Here is a 22,203-nt window from a genome sequence, read left to right as displayed (position 1 = left end):
CTTCACTTGGTTGAATTCTTTCAACAACCAGAGACGCTGAGTAACACTCGGGTGCAGTGGCACCAGGGGAATGATGCGTCTTTACATTTGCTAACACTGGAAACTCTATTTAGTGCCTGTCAGAAAAGTGACATGGGATTTCATTCTTTGAACATGGACGCTGGTTCTGCTCAGTGGGTCGAGCAGGCGCCCCATATACAGAGGCTGTTGATGCAGCGGCCGCAGGCTTGACTCCCGCCCTCGGCCCTTTGCTGCACGTCACTCCTCGCTCTCTTCTCCCAGTGTTTCCTGTTCCTCTTCAGCTGTCCTGTCGAGTAAAGGCTACATGGCCCAAAAAATATATAGACAAATACAGACTTCAAAATCGACTAAATCTTCCTTTTAAATCTGTTGTTAATGTTCTGAACTAAAGATGGAAAATAATAAGCCGGCTGCTGTGACGCAATCGAGACATTTTTACACACAAGAAAGAGCCCGAAGAGGAAAATGTGACCAGAAAGATTTTACACTGTGCAACTGTTTTCTGTTGAATAATATCGATTCCTTTGCTCAGATAAGTTTAAGTTTAATTTGGTGCAACATTAAATCCCTGTGCTCCCTTTTGTCTTAAAGTTCACGGACAAACCGCTCTACGCCACAAATCGCTCACACGTTCTGCAGCCTCTGACATCTTTCTCTCCAATAAAACAGGAAAAAAATGTTCTTTTAAAAAGAAGTTTTCAGGAAGCTTCGAAGCCTCCGTGCTCCTGTCCTCTGGGTCCTTCTCTCTTCCCAGCACCGACCTGACCCAGGACCCGACTTGGGTCGGGTCCAAATTTATATCCAGTTTAATCAGGTCATGAGGGGTCGCGTTGAGCTGCTGCAGGTTTTTGGAGAAGAGATGTGCAGAAAAAAGTTGTTTAAGTCCTTTGGGATCAGGTTCAGGCGGCTTTTTGTTTCAAAACGACACCAACATGTTTTCAGTCGTTTCTGAACGAGTGTCTCTTTAAATTCCTGAAACACTTCATTTTCAGTTTTCAGCTGTTTGTTTGCGTACATGCTGAGGAAACCTCATTAAGAGAAGCAGTAAACAGCGATGTAAATGCATGAGATTTATAAATCATAAGACTATTTCAGTCTCATTGCACAACACGATGATTCCAACAGGACTCTGGATACTCTCAAACTATAAAATATGTCTCCCGTGCATGCAAAGCAGATCAAGGCAGCGCGAGCATGAAGTATGTCCAACATTAAGTGACACTCGGGACTAATAGCAGCTTGCCCAATACTAATTAAGTGCTGAAATACTCTCAGAGTTTCTGGCAAATGTGTTTCTCCCCCTTAAAATGACTGGGACACCTTTTCAAAGCTTCAACTTTGCCGACAGAAAACGCACCAAAAGCTCATTTTATCAAATTATGTGAAATATTTCAGCTTTCTGGAAGAATTTTCTATCAAATTGAATCTTTTCTGCGTCTCGTCCTCTTCCTGTGCCTCTCTAAACACTCTGTTGTCCCTTTCTCCTCCTCCCTCTTTATGTTTATCCGCTTCTTTCCTCCCTCGTCGTTCTCTCTTTCTTTCCTTCACTGTCTTCTCTCTCTCTTTCTGTCTGCCAGGCCATGGCCTAGTTAAAACGTCTTCTGCTTTGTGCTTGTTCTCTTTCATCAGCTTGAAACTTTTCTTTCTCTTTCCCTTTATCGTCAACACTACATCTCATTTTCACTCTCTTACCTGCTTCCTCCCTTTTGTCCTCCTTGTATTTTTACCTTTTCCTCCTTCTCTTCCTGTATTTATTCCTACCTGTCTTTCCCTCCATTCTTCCTTTCTGCTTCTCTTTTAACCTCTCTCGTTCCATTGTGTGGATGATAGCTGTCAGGAGATCTCATCACTGAGTCTCTCTTATTACATGATTACAGGGTAATTATCCTGTGAAGTTGTCTTTGCCCGAGTCTATGAAAGACGCTTAATGTCTTTTTAATGGGTTCTGGAGTTTGGAGACTTTTTTTCGTGCTTTTGTAGTTGCCGTGGACGCTTGAATTTATTGCATTTACATGTGATTGGCCTGGAACATCGTGCCCTGATTAAGTGGCACTCGGATTCATCGTAATTTTCCAGCGCTCCAAGTTGTCAGTCAGACTCCCTTTATTTTTAACTTCTGGCCTTGTCTTTGTCAGCAAGCGCTTTCAACTGCCAGCGTCTGATTAATCTGGACCCGATGAAGCTCCTGTGGCGTTCAGGACGAGCGACGAAACACAAACCTGGATTAGACTGCAGAGGAGAGGTAGGGTTAGGACGACAGCATGTTGCTTTTGAAGAACGAAACCTCCCACCTGTGACGCGTAGAAACAAGAACAGCTGCAGATGGTATATCTGTATATTTATGGGTGATTACTTCATCAGAATCTGCCTCATATGTGTTCCCTGAGTTTTCTCCCAGACGCCGGTTGTATGTCTTCAGTCACATTCCTGGAATACAGCCGTTCTTATATTTACAAAAATGTATCCACAATTTTTTAAGCTGAACTGGCGCGCAAGGAAGCAGAGTGATATACAGATTCACAAGGTAACGGCCATTTCAAGGTACCTCTAGCATAGTTTTAAGGTACTCTTTAGCCTCCGTTTCAAGGTACCCTTAAGAATCTGTTTTTAGGTACCCTTTAAAACCCTTTTCCTGTTCCATTTAGTCTCAGTGTCACTTTTAATTTACCATTTGACTCTTAAAAGAACTCTTTAGCATTTCATTGGCAGAGCGTCGAGGGCGGGACGGAGTGTAGACCTGGATGAGGTCTGTTATACGCACAAATGGTAGCAACTGGTTAGCTTCTGATAAAAGTTAGCCTTCAGCATTGGTTTCAAGGAACTCTTAAGTGTCGTTTTTAAGTACCCTTGAGTATCAGTTTCAAAGGACAGTTAAGAGTTTGATTGGAGGAACCCTTCAGCATCTATTTTAAGTTCCTTTTTTGCAGCTCTTACAGACACTGGAAGCACCTGGTTAGCGTCCGTTAAAAGTAACCCTTAAATGTCAAATTCATGTATGTTTTGGGTGTCCCTCCTAATGTACCTTTTTAAACACAGTTTGAATGTACCCTAGTTTAAAGGTAACCTCTGAATCTGAATCTGATGTTGGTCGATGTTGTGCGTACGTTGTCAGACCACTGTCTCCTGAATCTAATCAAAGCGCTTCCCAGTTCTGATCAACCGAGTTTTTAAGTCTTAAGATGTTTTTCCACAAAACTTTAGACGCTTTGTTGCTTATTGAGTCATACATATTTAATGCTGTAGAGAAATACTTCAGTTTTCAGGGGCTTTAAGTTTATTGCTACATATTTAACTTCCTGTCTTTGAAGAAACATTTTAATCCAAGGCGCATAATACAACAACACTGCTGCGCTTATATTTTCAGTAGTGACCTGAGAATAAAGAAGATGTTTCTGCGTTTCATCCCTGGTTCTATGTTCATCTCAAATCTGTCAAAGAAAAAGATCGTTTCATCCAAAAGCTTTGTTTGCATGTTTATAAAAGTGCAATATTTCTATTTTTTGCCCTTCTGTCATTACCCATCATGCATTTTTTACCATTCTTTGTCTTATTCTGGGTGAATGCGGCGCATCACATCACACACACACGCAATATCAACATGACTTCTCTCTATGTTTTTCTAACATGTATTTTTCTGTGCTTTTAGTCTTTCCCCAAGTGGCTGCACCACAGCTCACTGAACACAAACAATATTAACATGTAATTTTCTCTCTCTGTTTGTCTCCACGCAGCTTGAGTGCCACTGCTGTCTGTGATGCCCTCCCATGACGCCCAGGTCGGTAGCTGACACTGCCAGTGAGCGGGAGACGCCACTGCACAACCGGTCCTGGGCCGGCACCGTCAGCCGGTTCTCGCCCTCCATCTTGCACACTGGAGACTCAAACTCCATCCACCTACCAGTATCCACAACCATCAGCTCTGACGTACCACGATAAGGTCCGCTCAAAATAAAACGACACGTTGACATCCTCGGCCAGCACCAGCAGCAGCAACAGCAACAGCCAAAAACCACAGTATCTTCAACGCAATCAACAACACCAGCACCACCACTTTTACCACACCAGCAGCAGTCATCATGTCCAGTCGTAGAAAGTCCTCCACCCCCTGCATGGTCCGGGTCATCAGCGACCTGCCAGAAGAGCAAGATGACCCTGAGGAGGTAATGGACATGGAAATATTGACGGAAACCGATGTGACAGAAAAAGAAAATTCAGAATCATCTGAATCTACAGAAAAGAGTCCAGCTCTCCAGCAGGAGAGTCCAGAGAATCCAGACCAGCAGACATTTCCAAAAACAGTGGAAAACCAGGATCCTGAGCCATTAGAACAAGAGGAGCAGTCGGGTAAAGAAAACCAACTCCCTGTCATTGAAGATGTGGAATCCAGAGAGGAGAAGGACAGGGAAGAGGTGGATTCTGACCCGGCATCCCAGAAGAAGCAGCCAAGAGGCTACGAGTGCAAATATTGCCCGTTCTCAACGCAGAATCTGAGTGACTTTAAAGAGCATGTGGACTCTAGCCACCCTAACGTCATTCTCAATCCGTTGTACCTCTGTGCTGTCTGCAACTTCAACACAAAGAAGTTTGACTCGCTGACAGAGCACAATGAGAACCAGCACCCAGGTGAGACAAACTTCAAGTTTAAAAGGATAAAAAACAACAATCAGACTATCTTAGAGCAGACAATCGAAGGCAAGGACAATTCAGCTGAATGTGAAGTGACAAATGAGCAGGGTGAAAGCAGTTCTGTGTTCCCACCTTGCATATCTACCACAGTGAAAAGCCCAGACAACATTCAGCCGTTCTACCAAGGGAGCGAACTGAAGAGCCAGCTGGATGGCCTGATCCAGAAGGATCAAATCACAGCAGTGAACATCAACGGAACAGTCATCATCCCTGAACCCACCATCCTTCAAGGGCTCTCCCATGTCACCCCGATGCTCCAGCGTCCGCCCAACTTTAACTCTGTACCAAAAATAGCTGTTCCCTTGAACACCACCAAATATAACCCTTCTTTAGATGACAACTTGACGTTGATCACTTCCTTTAACAAATTTCCTTATCCTACACATGCTGAGCTGTCCTGGCTGACAGCTGCCTCCAAGCATCCAGAGGAACAGATCAAAGTCTGGTTCACCACCCAGCGGCTGAAGCAAGGTATCACGTGGTCCCCCGAGGAGGTGGAAGAAGCCAGGAAGAAGATGTTCAATGGCTCCATCCCTCCTGCCCATCACACATTCACCGTCCTGCCTACAAGCCCCGTCTCACAGCCATCTGCCAAATCCTCCCAGCAGCCCATTGTCCACACCACAGTTGGACATCCATGTCATGTACGGACAACCATGTCCAATGGGTTAAGTGCAGTCCCAACCACAAACTCTCCCGCAGGAGTAAAACGAACACACTTGACGACAGTATTCGGCCCAGAGTCTAAGAGGCCAATCATGGCAGTCGCCCCTCATTCTGGTGACCCTAAAGACAAGATCCTAATGGCACCACCTCCTCCACCCCCTCCACAGAAAGATCGCCACCCAATGGCTCCGCCTCCTGTTCCCATGGAGATGAAGAGACCTGTAGCAATTCCTCTTGTGAACACAGAGATGAGGAGGCCATCCGCTACTGTGCCTTTAATGCCACCCCCATCATCGTTGTCATCACCATCTTCATTGTCCAAAGGGAAGATCCTTTCAACGTTTGGAAACCCCAAAACAAAGCCGGTGGTGTCAATTCCCTCCTTAGTGTTTCCAGAGTCTTTAACAAGGCCACTGATAGTTCCCCCGCCTATCTTTGCCCCTCCATTTAAAAACCCTTTACTTCTTCCTATGGCTTCTACAATCACTTCCAAAGAAATACACCACAATACCCATGCTTTGCCAGGAAAGCTGCCAAACTCCCCTCCTCTTATTACTCCACAGATAAGGAGGCCAACCATCATCCAATCCATTCGAGCTCCAGCTAAAGCTCCTTCTCAGACTCCAGGGTTTCCCTTGGATAGCAAGAAACTAAAAGAGCAGCAAGGAGTAGAGCTGAAAGCCAGCTTCCCCAGAGGTGACAGGATACTCACTCCTCTGGCAGAGGCCAACGGGACATCTCGCATGGACGGCAAATGGTCCCATGGTCAATCCTCCCCTGCTCCCAACAATGGAGTCATGCATCTTGATGCTGCTGAGCAGCAAGCAGCAGCAAAACTAGACTTTCAGCAAAAGTCCTCTGTGCTGACCCAATTCCCCTTACTGGAAAGGATGAAAGGAAAGACGGCGGAACAGCTAAAGATCTTGGAGGAGAACTTCTTGAGAAACAGCTTTCCAACACACAGCGATGTGGACAATCTGGCAGCCACCACCCACCTATCTCAACAGGAAATCGACAGCTGGTTCGTGGAGCGCCGTGCGCTACGCGACAACCTTGAGCTAGCCCTTATTAACTCAATGGGCACAAAGAGGATGGGCCCTGGTGGCATTGCTGCCATCACTAAGAAACGACTTCATCAGCAGCAACAGCAACACCAAACTCTACAGCTGAATGGGATTCACAAACCAAGCATCGGTATGGGCCTTCTTAAGAGCCCTATCCCACCCTCCCACACTCTGCCCATCATTGCTCCCGGCAGCATTGCTTCCTCCTTCCCCAACCAGAATTCATGCTTAGTGCCTCCTGACAGCCAATCCCTGGCGCTCCTCAAGGACGATTTTGCTCAAACGCGGTGGCCTTCCCCTGAGGAGATCAGCCAACTACAGGGTCGGACAGGATTGGCTCGCTCCGAGCTCGCCCGCTGGTTCAACGACGGCAGGCTGCAGAGCGGCAATAAGGAACTGACAGAACTTTTTCACAACAATGGAGTAAATGGAGGCCAGGGGCCGCCTTTGTCCTCTCCTGAAAACGCTATTCCCAGCATAATCCAGCGCTATCAGGACGGAGCCCCAACAAACAACAACAACAGCAGTAAGGTGTTGGAGGTTGAGTTGGGATGGCTAATGGAGCAGCGCGCTAACAGTCTCAGTCAACACCATGATGAGCTCCAAGGCCGGTTTGCTGGCAGGTAATGTGTTCATCGGATATTTAAAGACTTTTTTATGATTTGATCGTTTTTAATGTTGTTAATGTTATTACAAATTAACCATAAAAGACCAAAGATATCATCAATCTCGCAGCCTTTTTGGCTTGTCCTCTAGGCACCCTGATTTGGGAATTCAGGAGGTCAGAAGGCAAATTTTCTTAATCAAAAACTTTATTAAAGAATATTTAACGTTATTATCAGTTTTCAAACAAATCTTTGCTACAGACAGTGCTGAGAGTATTGTTAACAATGGAGTCACAGAGCAAAATATTTTCTGTGTGTAGAAGTTTTCATTTGGCACAAAACATACACGCAGATATTATTGATATTGGTATATATTGGCCGATTATATTGGCCACCCGACATATTGATCAGGCTCTAGATGAGATGATAGAAATGTATACCATACAGTGGGTTTGACCACGTGTTGTCCTCTCATGAGGGAACCACATTTTATTGATGAAGCCGTTTTTATTCATGTAATCATAAAGTCTCCACAATATTCGACCTCCTCCTCCTTCGTCCTTTGGTTTCCTGTTCACCAAAACAGTCGTCCCTTCAATACTTTGTGCGTTCATTGTTAATTTAACCGCAGCCGCGGCAATTTCAGCCTAATTTTCTCCCCGTTAACACCTTTGTGGTGACCTGCGCATCCAGAACAAGTTTCCGCTCCCCCTCGAGGGTTTGTGTTGTTGTTTTCTAGTTGCCACATTAACATTGTTTTCAGAACATTAACCTAGAAATCTACGGGACTTTATTTAGTCTACCTTCCCTTCCAGGAGCTTGGGACAACTTTCACCAAATAACAAAGCCATTAGACGGGAAACCAATATCTCCAGAATAATTTGGGCTGGAGTTTTATTCTTCCCACGAGTCAGCTCTGCGTTTAGGCCCAGTATTTGGAAAGCACCACAGTATGAACCGACACCGGCGTGCTCAAATCCTGCTGGTTCTCGGTGCTGTTATGATTTCTGCAGTAACATTCATAAGGTGGCAATGAAAAGGTGTAGCTCAGAGTCATTGTTAATCATCGTAAGTCGTTTAAACTGCTAAAGAAGCTTCATCTCTCATTGCAGTAAAAATGTTCTGTTGTTTTTGACAGAAACTGAAGCCTGACATTGAGTTTGTCCCAGTTTTCACCCCAGTGTCTGACACAGTTTGTCTTCCTCGGGCTCCTTCTCGATTGTTACATTGAGTTCATGTCCTCCTTCAAAATTAAATTGTACTTTAATTATTAGTTTCTCCTCATTATAATTAAGTTGTCCCACTTTTGACCCCCTGATAGTTAGAAAAACAGTCGCTTTATTGTGAAGATGATTGACAGTTTCATTCTGCAAAATCTTTAGAAAAAACAGACTTCAGGAATGAATCTGGTTATTTTAACTCCTCGTTATTTGTCTGATATAATTAAACGTATCCACACGTTTTAACGTGAACTCATAAACATGGTGGGCAGAGACACAATAACCGATCGTCTGGATCATCTTTAATGTGGACGTGAAGTAACATCAGATCTTGTTCTTGAGCTAAACTCTGATATACATTAAGATTTAATACTATAAGAACTAAAAGCATTGAAACAGAACAAACTCTATTGATACGAGCTCGGGGAACGCCATCGAGAGAACAAACGCTGAATTTTACAGACTGCCTACAGCATGTTAAAATGCTTCATATCCTTAGAATCTAAACAACCTGAGAGAAAAAGTAATGAAAGTCAATAAAACATTATTTTTGCTAAAAGATTCATATTGTGTCATAATTAGAAAAAAAACCAAAATCGTTTTTTTAGCCAATTTTGTTAAATAAACTCACAAAACGCATTAATTATTCTGAATGTATAAACATCAACAAATTATTAGAAGTTATTTGAACTTGGTGCCAATTTAGTCTTTTAATAAATGCTCATTTTGGGGCGCTGGTTTGGCTCAGCGGTCAAACTGTGCGTCCCATAAACAGAGGGTTAGGGTTAGGTGTGACGCCCACCCTCGGCCCTCTGTCCCCGCTCTCTCCTCCCCTGTATCCGACACTCTCCACCGTCCTCGCTCTGAAGAAAAGCCCCCAAAAATTAAATATTGCAATATTGTTATATTATCTGCAATATTGCAATTGCTTATTGTGATATTATTTGTTAGAGTATCTTCAAATACTTAATCTGTTCACCCTGAAGATTGTGTACGCTTTGTAAAATGTTCTGTCACTATTCTAGTTTTTATTTTGGATCAATTCAAACAGGATTATGCAAACACATAACCTCCAGCGAGATGCCGTCGCCCCTCTGCCACGAGCGTTTGTCACCAAGTCTTAAACCGTACATGAAGTAAAGTTATGATGTCATCAAGGAAGAAACAAAGTGATGATGCGACAGACAGCAGCCTTAGCTTTCCCCTGAACACAGAGCACGGTTTAAATAAGAACAAAGGTTTAATATTTTTCACCTAAAGAAATGAACATACAGGTTTTTATTGATCACCAGTGATGATTCAGTAGTATTGAATATTGCTCTGTAAGTAAGAGTGTTCCTGATTTGGTCACCATGATTGCTCAGTTTCCCGTCTGTCTGAGTCTTAACTGTTTCAACCTCTGATCGGCTCCGCAGACTGAGGCAGCAGAACGTGGCGGAGCTGAAGAACGGGGGACGGAACGGGGGAGTCATGGGAGGAGCGCGGGAGATGTTTGGGAGCTGGCTGGAGGACGGACACTCGAAGAGAGGACGGGAGCTGCTCCTGGACCGGGAGAGGAAGATGGCGGAGGACTCGTCCGGGAGGCTGACTGGATAAACGGTGAGAGGCGTTTGGTTCACGGTGCGTCGTCTGCTTAGCAACAGCTGTCCTTGGTTCACTCGCTGGAGCTGTTTTGTGTTCATGTTTACAGTTTGTGTTCCTGCAGGTAAAATAGTTGTAAAAAGTGTGACAAAGACCCTGAGCCCACAAAGCCACATTCATGTAAAACATAAAGCGTTTGAAGGGCGGTGTCTTTTAATTAGACCTGCAACTGAATTAAATTCACTATCAGCGAAAGTGTTAATCATCAAATGATTAATAACTTATTTTATAAAATGTCAGACGTGACAAACGGCCTCCTGTCAGGAAATTAAGTGAAGCATGAATCATGTTTTTCAGACGGTAAATCTGATGTTTCTGCATCAAAGACGACTGAAAGCTGATTCTTGGATTCTTTAAATCCATGAATGATTATTAGATGATGTTATTAGATCTGGATTTAAAGATGGAGCCAAAATCTCTTGAATGAAAGTCACTGAGGGCTGCACATGCTCAGTGCTGCTCCTGCTGGCCTTTGTTCTTCACTTTAACATCTTTTTGTGGAAAGTTTTACAAACTGTTAAAGAGGCCGAATGATTACGATCATGTCTAAACTCACAATCACTTCTGACCCGCGACAGCTGTGTGGCTGTCTGCAAAGACCGCCCTCTGCGTGCATATTCAGATGTGTTCCTGTCGTCTGGATGTTTCTGGGCCTGGGATGTGCAGCCCAAAGCCAATAACAGCAACAACAATGGGGTGTGAGGATCAGACTCAAAGCATGATGGGAAGCTAGTGATAATTTATCTTGTTTGCAGTCGGTGGTTTCATGGTCAGGCGCTGTAAATTTGCTCCATATGCTAGTTGTCAAAAAATCAACAGGGTTTTAGCTTTTATTAAAAAGACGTTAATAAAAAATGAATCCTGAATGTCAGGAAACAGATTTTATAACCACTGATTCCTAAACTTTTAAAACCCAAACTGCTCTGTCTATGATCAGTCTTTAAGTTCTTTATCTTTGTCTTTATCTAAATGCAGCCGGCTGAAGTCTGCAGACTGTTCACTATAACAGAGTCTGTGGCTGCAGGTTTGTAGAAGTAGTGATTTAACTCAGCACGGCCCTGCTGGTCCCCAGTGCCCCCCCCTACACTCCCCAGTCTGTTAGTGTTGAAGCCAACACCTCGATCCCAGGCAACAAACAAAAACTGCTCCAGCCAGTCCCCGTCTGTGTGTGTAGCTGTGTGAGTTTTGGCTCCGACTGCTCAGCAACAAACACGAACTTCAGGAAAATTTAGGGAAAAAAGAGACATTATTGGAGGCCTAAAATAGCAGCTGACCCCCCGGTGTGGTAAAGTTTGATAGATAAAAGGCTCCGCCTGGGGCAAAGTGTGACGACAGAGTCTGCTGCTTCTTCCCTCTGCTGTCTGTTCTGACAGAAGATTGAAAGTTTTAATGTTTCCACGCGGCTTTCGCTGCTTATCAAAATAGAATCTGTTCAAATGAATTCCTCGAGACAAACAGACGCAAACAAGGTGGAGACTCAACTTCTGACATCCTCACGTTTGAGAGATTGTCACTACTTTTGGACGTCTTCAGAATCAACTCCTGACAGCTAAAATTAGTAATCAATATGCAGCGTTACGAATAACCAACAACAACTTCCTGTCAGGGGCGTCTCGCCGTGTTTGTGTTGCTTTTTCTGCTGAAATCTGACATCACTTTTGGGCAATTTAAACAAAACATTCATTTACACACAAAAACACAAAAGGAAAATATGTTCACTTACAACTTCTGGGTAAAATGTTGGTCTCTTAACCCGACCTGAGATGACATCACTGTGACGTCACAAGGGTTACGTTCAGGAATGACAAAGCTCCTCGTCAGCCACCGAACACTGACTACAACAGTTTTTCCCAGGCTGTATAGGGCTCCTAACTGTAATATAATATTAGATCATATTAAATTCATACAAACACTTTGCTTTGATGTTGAACAGAAAAGCAGATCGAGTGTTTATCTGCTGGATTTCTTCCGTCTGCTGCAGCTGCTCTCAGAAACTCCTCCACTCTCCACCTCTCTGCTCCAGCCCACACATCAGACTGAAAAACACTGAAAACATAATCACTGTCCTGTATTTGCATATGGGTCATTCTTTACAGAAAGAAAAGGCAATTTAAGTTGTATTGTCAATCACATTAAGGCCTGAATCTAATGGCAGTATGAGCAGTAGTTAAGGCATGTAGAAAAAGCGGCGTTACGGTACATTTAGCAGGCAAAGAAAGAGCGTGGTGAGCTGTTTTTGGTCGCTCTGATTCAGTTTGTGAGCAGGATGATAAATTACCATGAGCTGCTATCTAAACTCTGGCAGTTTTGTGACTGTGGCCACACACTCGTCTGCTCTGCCAGACGCTCTGTTCAGGTGCCAGTTATCATCGCGGGCTGAGTTCTGCTCTCCCGATCAGTTTGGCTCACAGATTACTGACTGTGGCAGGTGGATGCTGGAATCCAACGAACACTGTTGATGGAAAAGCTGCTCCAGTTTAAGAGTCACACTCAAACTCTCCGAAAATTTCAATATGTGCTGGTAACTAATACAGGGGAATGTGGCATTCAATAAATAGCCCTCCAGTACAACAGCACCGCCCACTACAAGCTCAATAATAAACACAAGGTAGAGTTATTACCTTTCTGATTGAGTCAACACAAATATATTCTCTGTGAGTAAAATGCTGCTATGTTCACATGGGATTTATTTCTTTATTTATCTTGCAAGTGATATCTTGCGAGAGAACAGTTATTTAGTGTTGCCAGATCTCAGGAGAAAAGAGATATCTGTATCGGCAAAATCTTGCGAGAGAAGAGATATCTTTGTTGTCAGATCTTGCAAGAGTAGAGATATGTGTTGCAGAAGCTTGCGTGAGAATAGATATATAGTGTTGCGAGAAATCTTGCGAGAAAATAAATAATAAAGAGACATCTGTTTAGCCAAGTCTGGCAAGATATTTGCATCTCATTACCAGATCTTTCAAGAGAAGAGATATCTTACCAGAGAAAAAAATATGTTTCCGTATCTTGCGAGAAATATCTGTGTTGCAAGATCTTGTAAAACAAGGAAGTAGAGATATTTGTGTTGCAGGAGCTTGCGAGAGACTGGATATCAGTGTTGCTAGATCTTACGGGAAAAGAGATATCTGTATTTGGCAAAATCTTGCGAGAGAAGAGAGATCTGTGTCGTCAGGTCTTGCGACAGACGAGATATTGGTGTTGGAAGATCTTGGGGGAAAAATAGATATCTGTTTTGCCGTGTCTTGCAAGAGTAGAGATATTTGTGTTGCCCGGTCTTACAAGTCAGAGATACATATGTTCCAGATCTTGTAACAGGAGAGATCCGTGTACGTGCAGGTCTCGTGAAAGAAGAGATATATGTGTGGCCAGATCTTACAATAAAAAGAGATATTTGTGTTGCCAAATCTTGCCAGAAAAACTATCCGTGTTGCAATATCTTGCGAGAGAAGTCTCCCCCACCCCTGGTACACCAGAGGGAATAAATCAAACATCACGTGTTCTTCTGAGGTGCTATTCAGCTCCAACTCCAGTGCAACGTTTGCTTCAGAGCTGAAAGAAAAAGAGATGTTGAATAGAACTTTGTTTTGTATAGATGTGATTAAATGACTGAGTCTGTGTGTAAGCATGTGTTTATGTAGCGCACTAACCTCGTCTTTTTACCAAAACCTCAAAGATTAAATTTGTGTAAAAGGGAGAAAAAATGTCTCTCACAAAACTCCCTTCAGCTCTGCAATTTTCTGTTTGTATTTCACCGAACACAAAAGAGAATTTTTACTTGTGTAAACCGGTCTGCAAAACCAACATGAATGTGTGCGTATTAAATTATTTATTTCATGTTTAGCTTTTTTCTGCCCGTCACATCTACACTTTCTCCTGCTCGTTTCACAGATTCTTCATCATTTCTATCGAAATTCACCATTAAACAAATATTTAATAACATTAAATAAAATCACATTAGAGAGAAATAGAACCTCAAAACATTAGGAATATAGTTTAGTCGTGTTTGGGATCACCTGTGTGAGACCAATATTCACCTTCTTTAAGCTCTTTGGTCTCCACCGATTCTAATCAACATATCTGCAATATCTCACTTTGTTCATCAGCTAGTCTCTTAAGCAGCTTTCCCACTGGTCAAAACACCCGCTAACACCCGCTAACACCCACTAACACCCGGCTTTTTTACTTAATGGGAAAGGTGACAATCAGCATTCAGACCCGGGTAATCATTGCCTCGGCTCCGATCGGCATTGATGGGAACACAAAACCCGTGTCGACACGCTAATCTCCACCCCCTCTCTGACGCGATGCTATGCTCCGTCGGTAACTTCTGCGACCCTCAGCTACAAACTCCGCCCGTCTCTGTCCGAGCAGCGCTCGAACATCGTTCCTAATTTGTCGCTGCCGAGTTTGATACACAGTCTGAATGATTGATAGATACAATAAAGACCTAACCACCGTAACATCTTCACTGGTCACTAACCCTGCTTCAGGCATGTTTGTGACGTCAGACGGTGACGCAGCAGAAAAGAGACCGACAGGAGGATACTTCACTGGCAGTGGGAAAAGAGACAATCAGCATCTAAAAGCGGATCTTCCCGGGTCTGAAAAACCTGCGTCAACAAGCTAAATGTGGGTGTGAAAGGGGTGTAACTGCGTCTCTCAGCTAAGAGCGCTAAGAAGCTAAATTGCTTCACAGAGCTTAAAGCAACATAAAATAAGTCAGGTGATAATTCTTTTACATCACACCTGCGTATCTGTCGTTCAATTTAACACTCCGGTTTGAGCAGCTTTAACAAACAGTTTCATTAGAAGAGAATTGAACACAATCAAAATCTGATTTAAGGAAAAGTTAAAAAAAAAAACGGATTAATGAGAAATATTGAAAGCAACAATTGCTCCAGTGTCTGCCGTCATAAAAGAGAAGATCATCTCGTATTCAGTTCTCGTAATTGGAGTTAAGACCGTTAAATCTTCATAACTTCTCCTCATGAAAAAGTTATTCAACCATTAAGTAAAACATTATCAAAATGAAATATACATCTCCCGGAATTATTCTCCATTAATCAGAGCTGTGTGCTTTGTGGGAGATAAAAGACAAATATCTGAGGAATAATATCTCTGAAATTAATTATCAAGAGGCGGCTGCAGAAAACATACAAAATTACAAGACATTCTATTCTGTGAATGAAGCAATTAAAGTCTTAAATAGACGGTTTCCTGTGAAAAAGTTCCCAACATGGCTGCTGTCAAAAGATCCTTAATTAACAGGAGTGCACTTGTTTTTTTCAATCGAGGTTTATTTTCCATGTTTGGGTTAAAACTAAACCTTTGCATCAGAACAGATCTGTGGATCCACTTTCTTTAATTCTGTGTTGTTCAAAGGATCACAAAAGACTTTCTGTTTCTAACTATGATTACATACACAGAATATTCAGTGTTTGTGCTCTTATTCCCAAAAACTAAATCCTTATGGAGCCGTTCATAAATGTAACAGTCCCTCCAGGAGCTTTCCCCATGACCGGCCAAAATTATCTGATTGTTCTGCAGCTATTTCAAATAGTTTCAGTGCAAGTTGTGATGTTTTGAGGCCTTTTTATCACATGATACGTCCACTGTGAGCGACTGCGACGGTGGTGATTGGCCAAATTTGCAAGGTCGTGAAAAATGTGCAGGGATTGTTTTGTGTGAATTCGTGCAGTCGCATCGTTGCACCTTCCTGGAGGGACCGAAGAAGTAAATCCGATGCAGAAATTTTAAGCATTTATTGGCCAGCAGGGGGCGACACGTTGCAAAACAGAAGTCCACTCGAAAAGTGTTGTAAATCGCAGATGATCTACAAAGCTTAGAGCACAGTGTGTCAGGTTAGGGGTCAGAGGTCACCACTACCGTTAGTGATACAGAGTAATAAAGGGCGATAAAGAGCGATGATATCGGCCAGATTACTTTAAGGAGTCGTAACGATTGATGGAGCAAAACAAATTCCTGCAGCGCAAAGTGATGTAGTATGATGTCTCCAGCTTGTGTGTGCGTGTGTGTGTGTGTGTGTGTGTGTGTGTGTGTGTGTGTGTGTGTGTGTGTGTGCGCCATCCATTGTCCTGTCTCACTAATCACAGCAGCTCGGGGCCTCATTTAATCAGCAGAGCGCGCCGCAGCGTCCCATAATAACTTATCAACCGTCGTAGCTTATAGATGAGGGCTTAATTGCCAAAATGCTGCAGTGCTTCTCCTCCTGTCATCAGCGTAATGTAAAACACAGAGGAGCGCACACTGACAGCTACCTGTACTCAGGTCTCCATGGGGGGAAAATTAAAGATATAATAATTGGTTTTAATTTTATACCATCGTTTTTAATACAAAGGTTATTTTTCCTCCTGAAAGCGTTTGCCCTGCAGCCAGAATCATTCAGAGCAGCAGCCTGATGTTACACTACATAAATAGTGGGGATGCACGATATTGGACTTTCTGCCGATGTTTTACAACCCTTTTTGCCGATTTCAATACCGATAATTGCAGAGAACATCGAGTCTCCCCTGTAGTGGAAGTGATGTCACGCCTGCTCTTATTATAGTGGCCCGCTGGCAGATGCAGACATGACCCTCCTCGCATGCTGAGCAACCATTGCAAACAGCAACCTTGCTGTCCGTTTCAGAAACACTGCAGACATCGTGCACCCTTCTTCACGCCTGGTGGAAGAGGCGTGGTGCCAGCAGTGCGCGCACACTCGTGCCGAGTTAATGTCGTAGCATTACGTCAAGCTGTTTTAGGGAATCATCGAGCATTTAGGCAGAATTAAAGCGTTGTTTTATCGGCGGAAAATATCGGCAGAAAAATGACATATCTGCCGATAACGTGCCGATAATATCGTGCATCCCAAATAAGGGATGGCTGCACTCTGCATTTAGATTTAAAACATTTAAAGTCGAGCTGAAACGGCATTTCCAGAGTATCTAGCTTCCGTATCGTGACGTGTTTCTGAGTGAAACAGGACGTGCAGGCGGGACATGTCATTGGAGGGATTTGATTGGATCGTTGAGAAGTGGGCGTAGACAGACGTTCTCTACAGCGCAGTAGCTAGCTAACTGACCGAGCGTTCTTGGTGCTCTGCGGCTAAATGTTGCAGATTGATTGGTTGAAACTGTTTGGTGCTAATTTACGTAAACATGCATGAAATTTAGTTTTACTGGAAGAAAAAATGATCTGATTTTGATATAAGAATACGAAGAAATGGATTTTCTGTATTTTTTTTGGCCTATATTGTCAAATAGATGCACAATGTTACCGGGGATGTGATGATGAGATGTGCGTGTTAATCAGCGCCGTATATAAAGACAAAGCTGTTTAGATGAAGGTTAAAAAACACCACCTGCACCAACTCTTCCTCCACATTTCATTTAAACCTCTGAAGAAGCAGAAGGTCAGGAAGCACCGGAGGCTAACCGCTACTGAGCTAGTTAGTCTTCAGCTCTGGACGGTAGCTGGCAGGTTTTATAGTCATGGAGGAGGCTTGTGTTTCATTGAACAGTCTGGAGAAGCGTTTCAATGTGAAATTTAGAAACTCTAAAATATCTTTATACAAATGACTTGTTACTGTTGTGTGAGATCCTGGCTTTAAATAAACAGCTGATCAAAACATCTTGTTTTGGTCTTGAAAAGTTTAAAACCTGATAAAACCTCTCCTGTCATCCCGTCCACGCTGCAGATTGTGTATGTGAGGGGGACGAAACGCCCCCTCTGTCGGCCATATTGGACCGTCAGCTGTTGTGTAACAGTGTCAGACTGTACAGCTGATGGAACAGCTGTTCGCAGCTCGTCCAGCTGAACACAAATGTGTCTTCAGCTCGGAGACGATGATTTCATCAGTGTTGAGTGTCAGAATATGAACAGTGAGTTCGTCGATCACAGACAGCGACTGAAAACATCCGACTCTGTCAGGAGAGTTTTTTTCTTTAGTGAAGTGTTCATTCAAACGCTTCTTTCTGCACTTTAACACAAATATCTGAACGCTGTCAAAACTGGCTCCTACTTCACCTTTCATGCTTTTGAGGGGAGTTATTGATTATTTTGATTTTGCATCGTTGCCGCCTTCGTGACATCACGACTGGTTTCAACCTAAACAGATGCAAAAAGAAAACAAAGGAAAAATTCTCCTTTTCCGTCCGTGCGTTTCTACGACGGCATTTTAGGGCCGATGCAAAAAAATTAACGGAGCCTGAGGAGAAGAGAAATAGATTAAAGATTAAAGTCGTAAATTTACCTGAAAAAAAGGCAAATTCATGACATGATGAAGTCATACATTTGCGAGAAACAAAAACTAGTAAAATCGTGTTTATAGGAACCTTTTAGAGCAGCGACCCGCCAAAGAGGAGGTCGGGGTTGACGGCCCCCTCCCTCTGATTCACCTGTCTCTCTTCTCTGCCCTGTTGGCTCTGCTGCTCACACAGGCGTGCATGGCATGTTGTTGTATGTAGATGTTAGATAATAAAAACGTATGTTTTGTTTTCGTTAACGAGACTAAAATGTTGGTGGTCGGGCCCCCCTGGGGGGGGCAGGGCCTTGTTGATGAGGCTGGCAGCAGAGGGGGAGAAACTGTTCCTGTGTCGGGAGGTGTTGGTCCTGATGGAGCGCAGCCTCCTGCCAGAGGGGGGGGTCTCAGAGAGACTATGACCGGGGGGAGAGGGGTCGGCCACAATCTTACCTGCACGCCTCAGGGTCCTGGAGGTGTACAGGTCCTCGAGAGAAGACAAAACAATGCGCACCAACACACCGAGGCAAACATCCGCGGCGCCATCTTGGATCGAAATGACTAAAATGTGACGAAAACAAATAAACATTTTGGTCTGAAGAGTAATTCTGAACTAGCTGCCAAAATGAACTGAAGACTTCATAGAGGAGAAAGACTGAGCGACACTCTGCTGCAGAAACACTCGACCGGCCTAAATGCTTTAAACCATCCCTTTAATTAATAATCCTCCATATGAAAAACCCAAAGGTTTCTTCTTACTGATAAATAAGCATCTGAACGCGGAGAAATCGGGAGTAAAGGAGCTTCCGCTGGGGTCCCTTTAAGGACACTGTTTGAGAATTAACAGTAGTTTGTTTGTTTGTAACAAAGCGAGTCCATCTGTGTGTGTGTTACCATCCATTGTCCTGTTTGTGTAATCACAGCGACGGCCTCGTTTTAATCACTCCCACACAAACACAACTTTAACACACTTTCCCTCTTACATGGATTAGGAGAGAGAGCGCGGGCCGGGCAGGTCTGTCGTCGTTATTTCACAATGTGTCCCAGTTCCCAGCAGCACCGGGCCACCAGGAACACGGCTCCTGGCACAACGATTGCTTTTTAATCCCTCTCTCTTTTGTTTTGTTTTTTCTATGTGGGAATGATCTGAGTTCTCGTGCTGAAAAACGCTTGACAGTTTTTAATACATTGTTCCCTCCCTTCTGTCTGTTTCAGGTGCGAACAGGATTTGCCGCCATGGCCGCCCCTGCTGCTGGAGGAGAGAAAAACGTGGTGGACGCAGAACGGAGCAACAAAAAGAAGAGTTTTTTTTAATGATCAGATATTGTATTTTTTTCTTTATTTTTTATTTTTTACCGATTTTTATCTCTTGATTGTCGCAGCCCAGATCACGCACAGCATCCTCCTCCGTCCCGTTAATCTCGTCAGAGCCTCGACCCGAAGCGACCCCCCTCCACAGATGTGAGCTTCACAACAAAAAGATGAGTTTAAATAAGAGCGAGCTCTGCGCAAACACGCCACCGAATTAAATTCAGAGGAGTGCAAGGAGAAATTCAGGGTCACGATCTGTGGAGATAATTGAAATTTCCCTCCCTATTGCTGCTTTCTTTTCTCTCCTTTTCACTGCGTTTGACAATAGTGTGACAATACAACACCAGAGAGAGTCTGCACCTTGTGTTTGCAGAGACGAGCCTCAGAACACAAACACCACCTGAGACGCAGCTCATGCTGTAAAAAATTATTGTTAGTGATCAAAGGTAAGAAAGGTGGATTATTCAGAAGCTCTTAAAATCCCAAACTTTCCTTTAAGATGGAAATATCGTGTGTCAGTACAAGCGCTGAACTTTCTGATGTCTGATAAATCACATCCTGTTTCATCAGAGCTTCTTTAGGAGCCACAGAAGGTTCATGTTCATGAACAAACAGCAGCGCCCCTTTAACATCAGCCTTCCCTTTAAGATTGTTTATGATCAATCCTGGATGTTTTATTTACATTTATTAAATATTAAGTCAACTTTTTATTTAAAAAAGCTCCATTTATGGGAATTAATTTAATAGAAAGCTTAAACCTTCCCTTTAAATTCAGCTTTTTTTATTTTTATTTGCTTTTTTAACTTGATTTTATTTCGTTACTACGTTGATTGAAATGTCGGAATATTTGAAAAAGAAGATCCAAATATTGCCATCGTTTCTAAGATAGTATAAGGTGTTAAAGTTGGTGCGTAGGTTCAAACAAATAACATATTTTGCTTTTGTTTTTCCACTTTGTTTTCGAGTTCTCTGCAACAAACTGCAGGATTAGCTAAACGTGCTGTTTCTCTCCATGAAACGTTCAAAATTAGAGATTGAAACGCACTTTTGGGAAGTTAAAATTCCCTCTTATTTTGTATTAAAACTTGACAACCCTTTAAAGGAAAGGTTTGATTTGTATTTTTAAGTCTAGAAAACTTCCCTTTAAGAGGAGGAGTTGTTGTCGACATCAGCTGTGTCTCATGCAATGCAAGGCTCGCTGCATCCTTTGAAAGACGCAGGCTTTTCCACCGGCTGTTCCCGCCCTTAACCTTGCGTCACCAAACACAGCTCCCGTCACTTAGCAACAGGTAGCTAGCCGGCTAACCAGCCATCACAACTTACATCACGTAATTAACCTTTTATTTTAAAGATCATTTGAAGTTTCAAAACTGTGAGCTATTCGCCTGAGTTGAAACAAAAGTGTGTTCCTCGGCCGTTTGAGAGTCCGCCATCTCGTTTGAATTAGTGCACGATGAATCTCGAGATACGCTGGGTCGCGAAGGATTCACTCGATGGATCCATTTCTCAGCCGCAAAAAATGTGAACGCCTTTGTGACGCTGCCGGCTTTCAAATACGTCATTTGAAGGATGCAGCTCCAGGATTGGGACACAGCTGTAGATTCAAAACTTTCCCTTTAAAAGATCCAACATGTCCTTCAAGCGGGAGCCTGATGATCCAAACATTCCCTGTTAAATGATGTATGTCCTTTAAACACTCTGATCCTCACTTTACTTTAAGATCCTAAAATAAAACCCTGAACTTCTCCTCTAAGTCTCCCTGAAGGAGGCAGCGCGCGTCTCAGGTCGTGAACCCTGATGGACGGATGTTTGTGTCGGAGGTGATGTTGTGCGTGACCCGTGTTGACAGAGGAGGAGGAGGAGGAGGAGGAGGAGGAGGAGGAGGAGGAGGAGGAGGAGGGTGAACCGGAGCACTGAATGTGTGCCTGCAGCAGCAGTCTTGACTGTACACAGCAACACATCGACAGACGGACGGACAGACAGACAGACAGGGTGGATTTAAAACAAACAAACAAACAAGAAATAAAACAACAACAACGCCGAGTGCCAAAGCTGGGATCTGCTGCATTCTCACTACACTTTAAAAAAAAGGGTTCTTCTTCTTCTTCTTCTTGTAAATAGGATATATATGTTTGTTTGTTTTGTTTTTCCTGTATTGCTACAGATTTGTAAAATTTTGCGGAAAAGAAATTTGTTACATTTTGTAAAATGGGAGCAAAATCGTCCCCCCGAAGCCCTCCTGGTTTTTCATTTTTAAACCCCCCCTCTCTCTCTCTCTCTCGGTTCTCTCGGCTCTTTTACATCTTCTTTTTTTTTTTTTTTTTGATGGACTTTTAAAAAAAAGAAAAAAAAACGGTGCCAGCATTGGTATGTGTTTTTTTTTTGTTGGTTTTTTTATTTCTCCGTCTCTTTCTCTTTTTGTACTGAACCAGAGTGGAACCACTACAAAAAAAAAAGAAAAACAGAACTTAACAAAAAAAAACAAAAAAAAGACGGACCAGTTGGCAATACTTCAGTCACTTCTTCTTCATCTCACCGGCACTGGACTTCCGCCCGCCACTTCCCCGCTGAGAGGAGAGGAGAGGTGGGAGGAGGAGGAGGAGGGGGAGGAGGAGGAGGAGGAGGAGGAGGGGGGACATCGCTTCACATCTAATCAGATTTAAAAAACAAAACACAAAAAAGCACCTTTGGACCTTTTTTCTTTTTTTTTACTGTGCTGAAGTGAAGTCAAGTGCTATTATTATA

General features: G+C 43.2%; 1 protein-coding gene across 2 annotated transcripts in view; it reads left to right on the top strand.

The window, feature by feature from the left end:
- LOC138609534 (zinc fingers and homeoboxes protein 2-like) overlaps positions 1-20,210 on the top strand; it is a 120,435-nt gene extending 100,225 nt beyond the window's left edge. For both annotated transcript variants that reach the window (XM_069682163.1, XM_069682164.1), the window contains exons 3-5: positions 3,753-7,059; positions 9,677-9,860; positions 19,363-20,210. In XM_069682163.1, the coding sequence (XP_069538264.1) occupies positions 4,097-7,059; positions 9,677-9,857 (3,144 nt within the window). In that variant the 5' untranslated portion in view covers positions 3,753-4,096 and the 3' untranslated portion in view covers positions 9,858-9,860; positions 19,363-20,210. The remainder of the gene's footprint in view (positions 1-3,752; positions 7,060-9,676; positions 9,861-19,362) is intronic.
- The last annotated feature ends 1,993 nt before the right edge of the window (positions 20,211-22,203 follow it).

The sequence above is a fragment of the Semicossyphus pulcher genome, unplaced genomic scaffold (genome assembly GCF_022749685.1).
Source record: "Semicossyphus pulcher isolate SPU_LCO1_2020_fin unplaced genomic scaffold, fSemPul1.0.p SCAF_5, whole genome shotgun sequence".
Classification (NCBI taxonomy): domain Eukaryota; kingdom Metazoa; phylum Chordata; class Actinopteri; order Labriformes; family Labridae; genus Semicossyphus; species Semicossyphus pulcher.
This window is presented reverse-complemented; position numbering and strand designations above follow the sequence as displayed.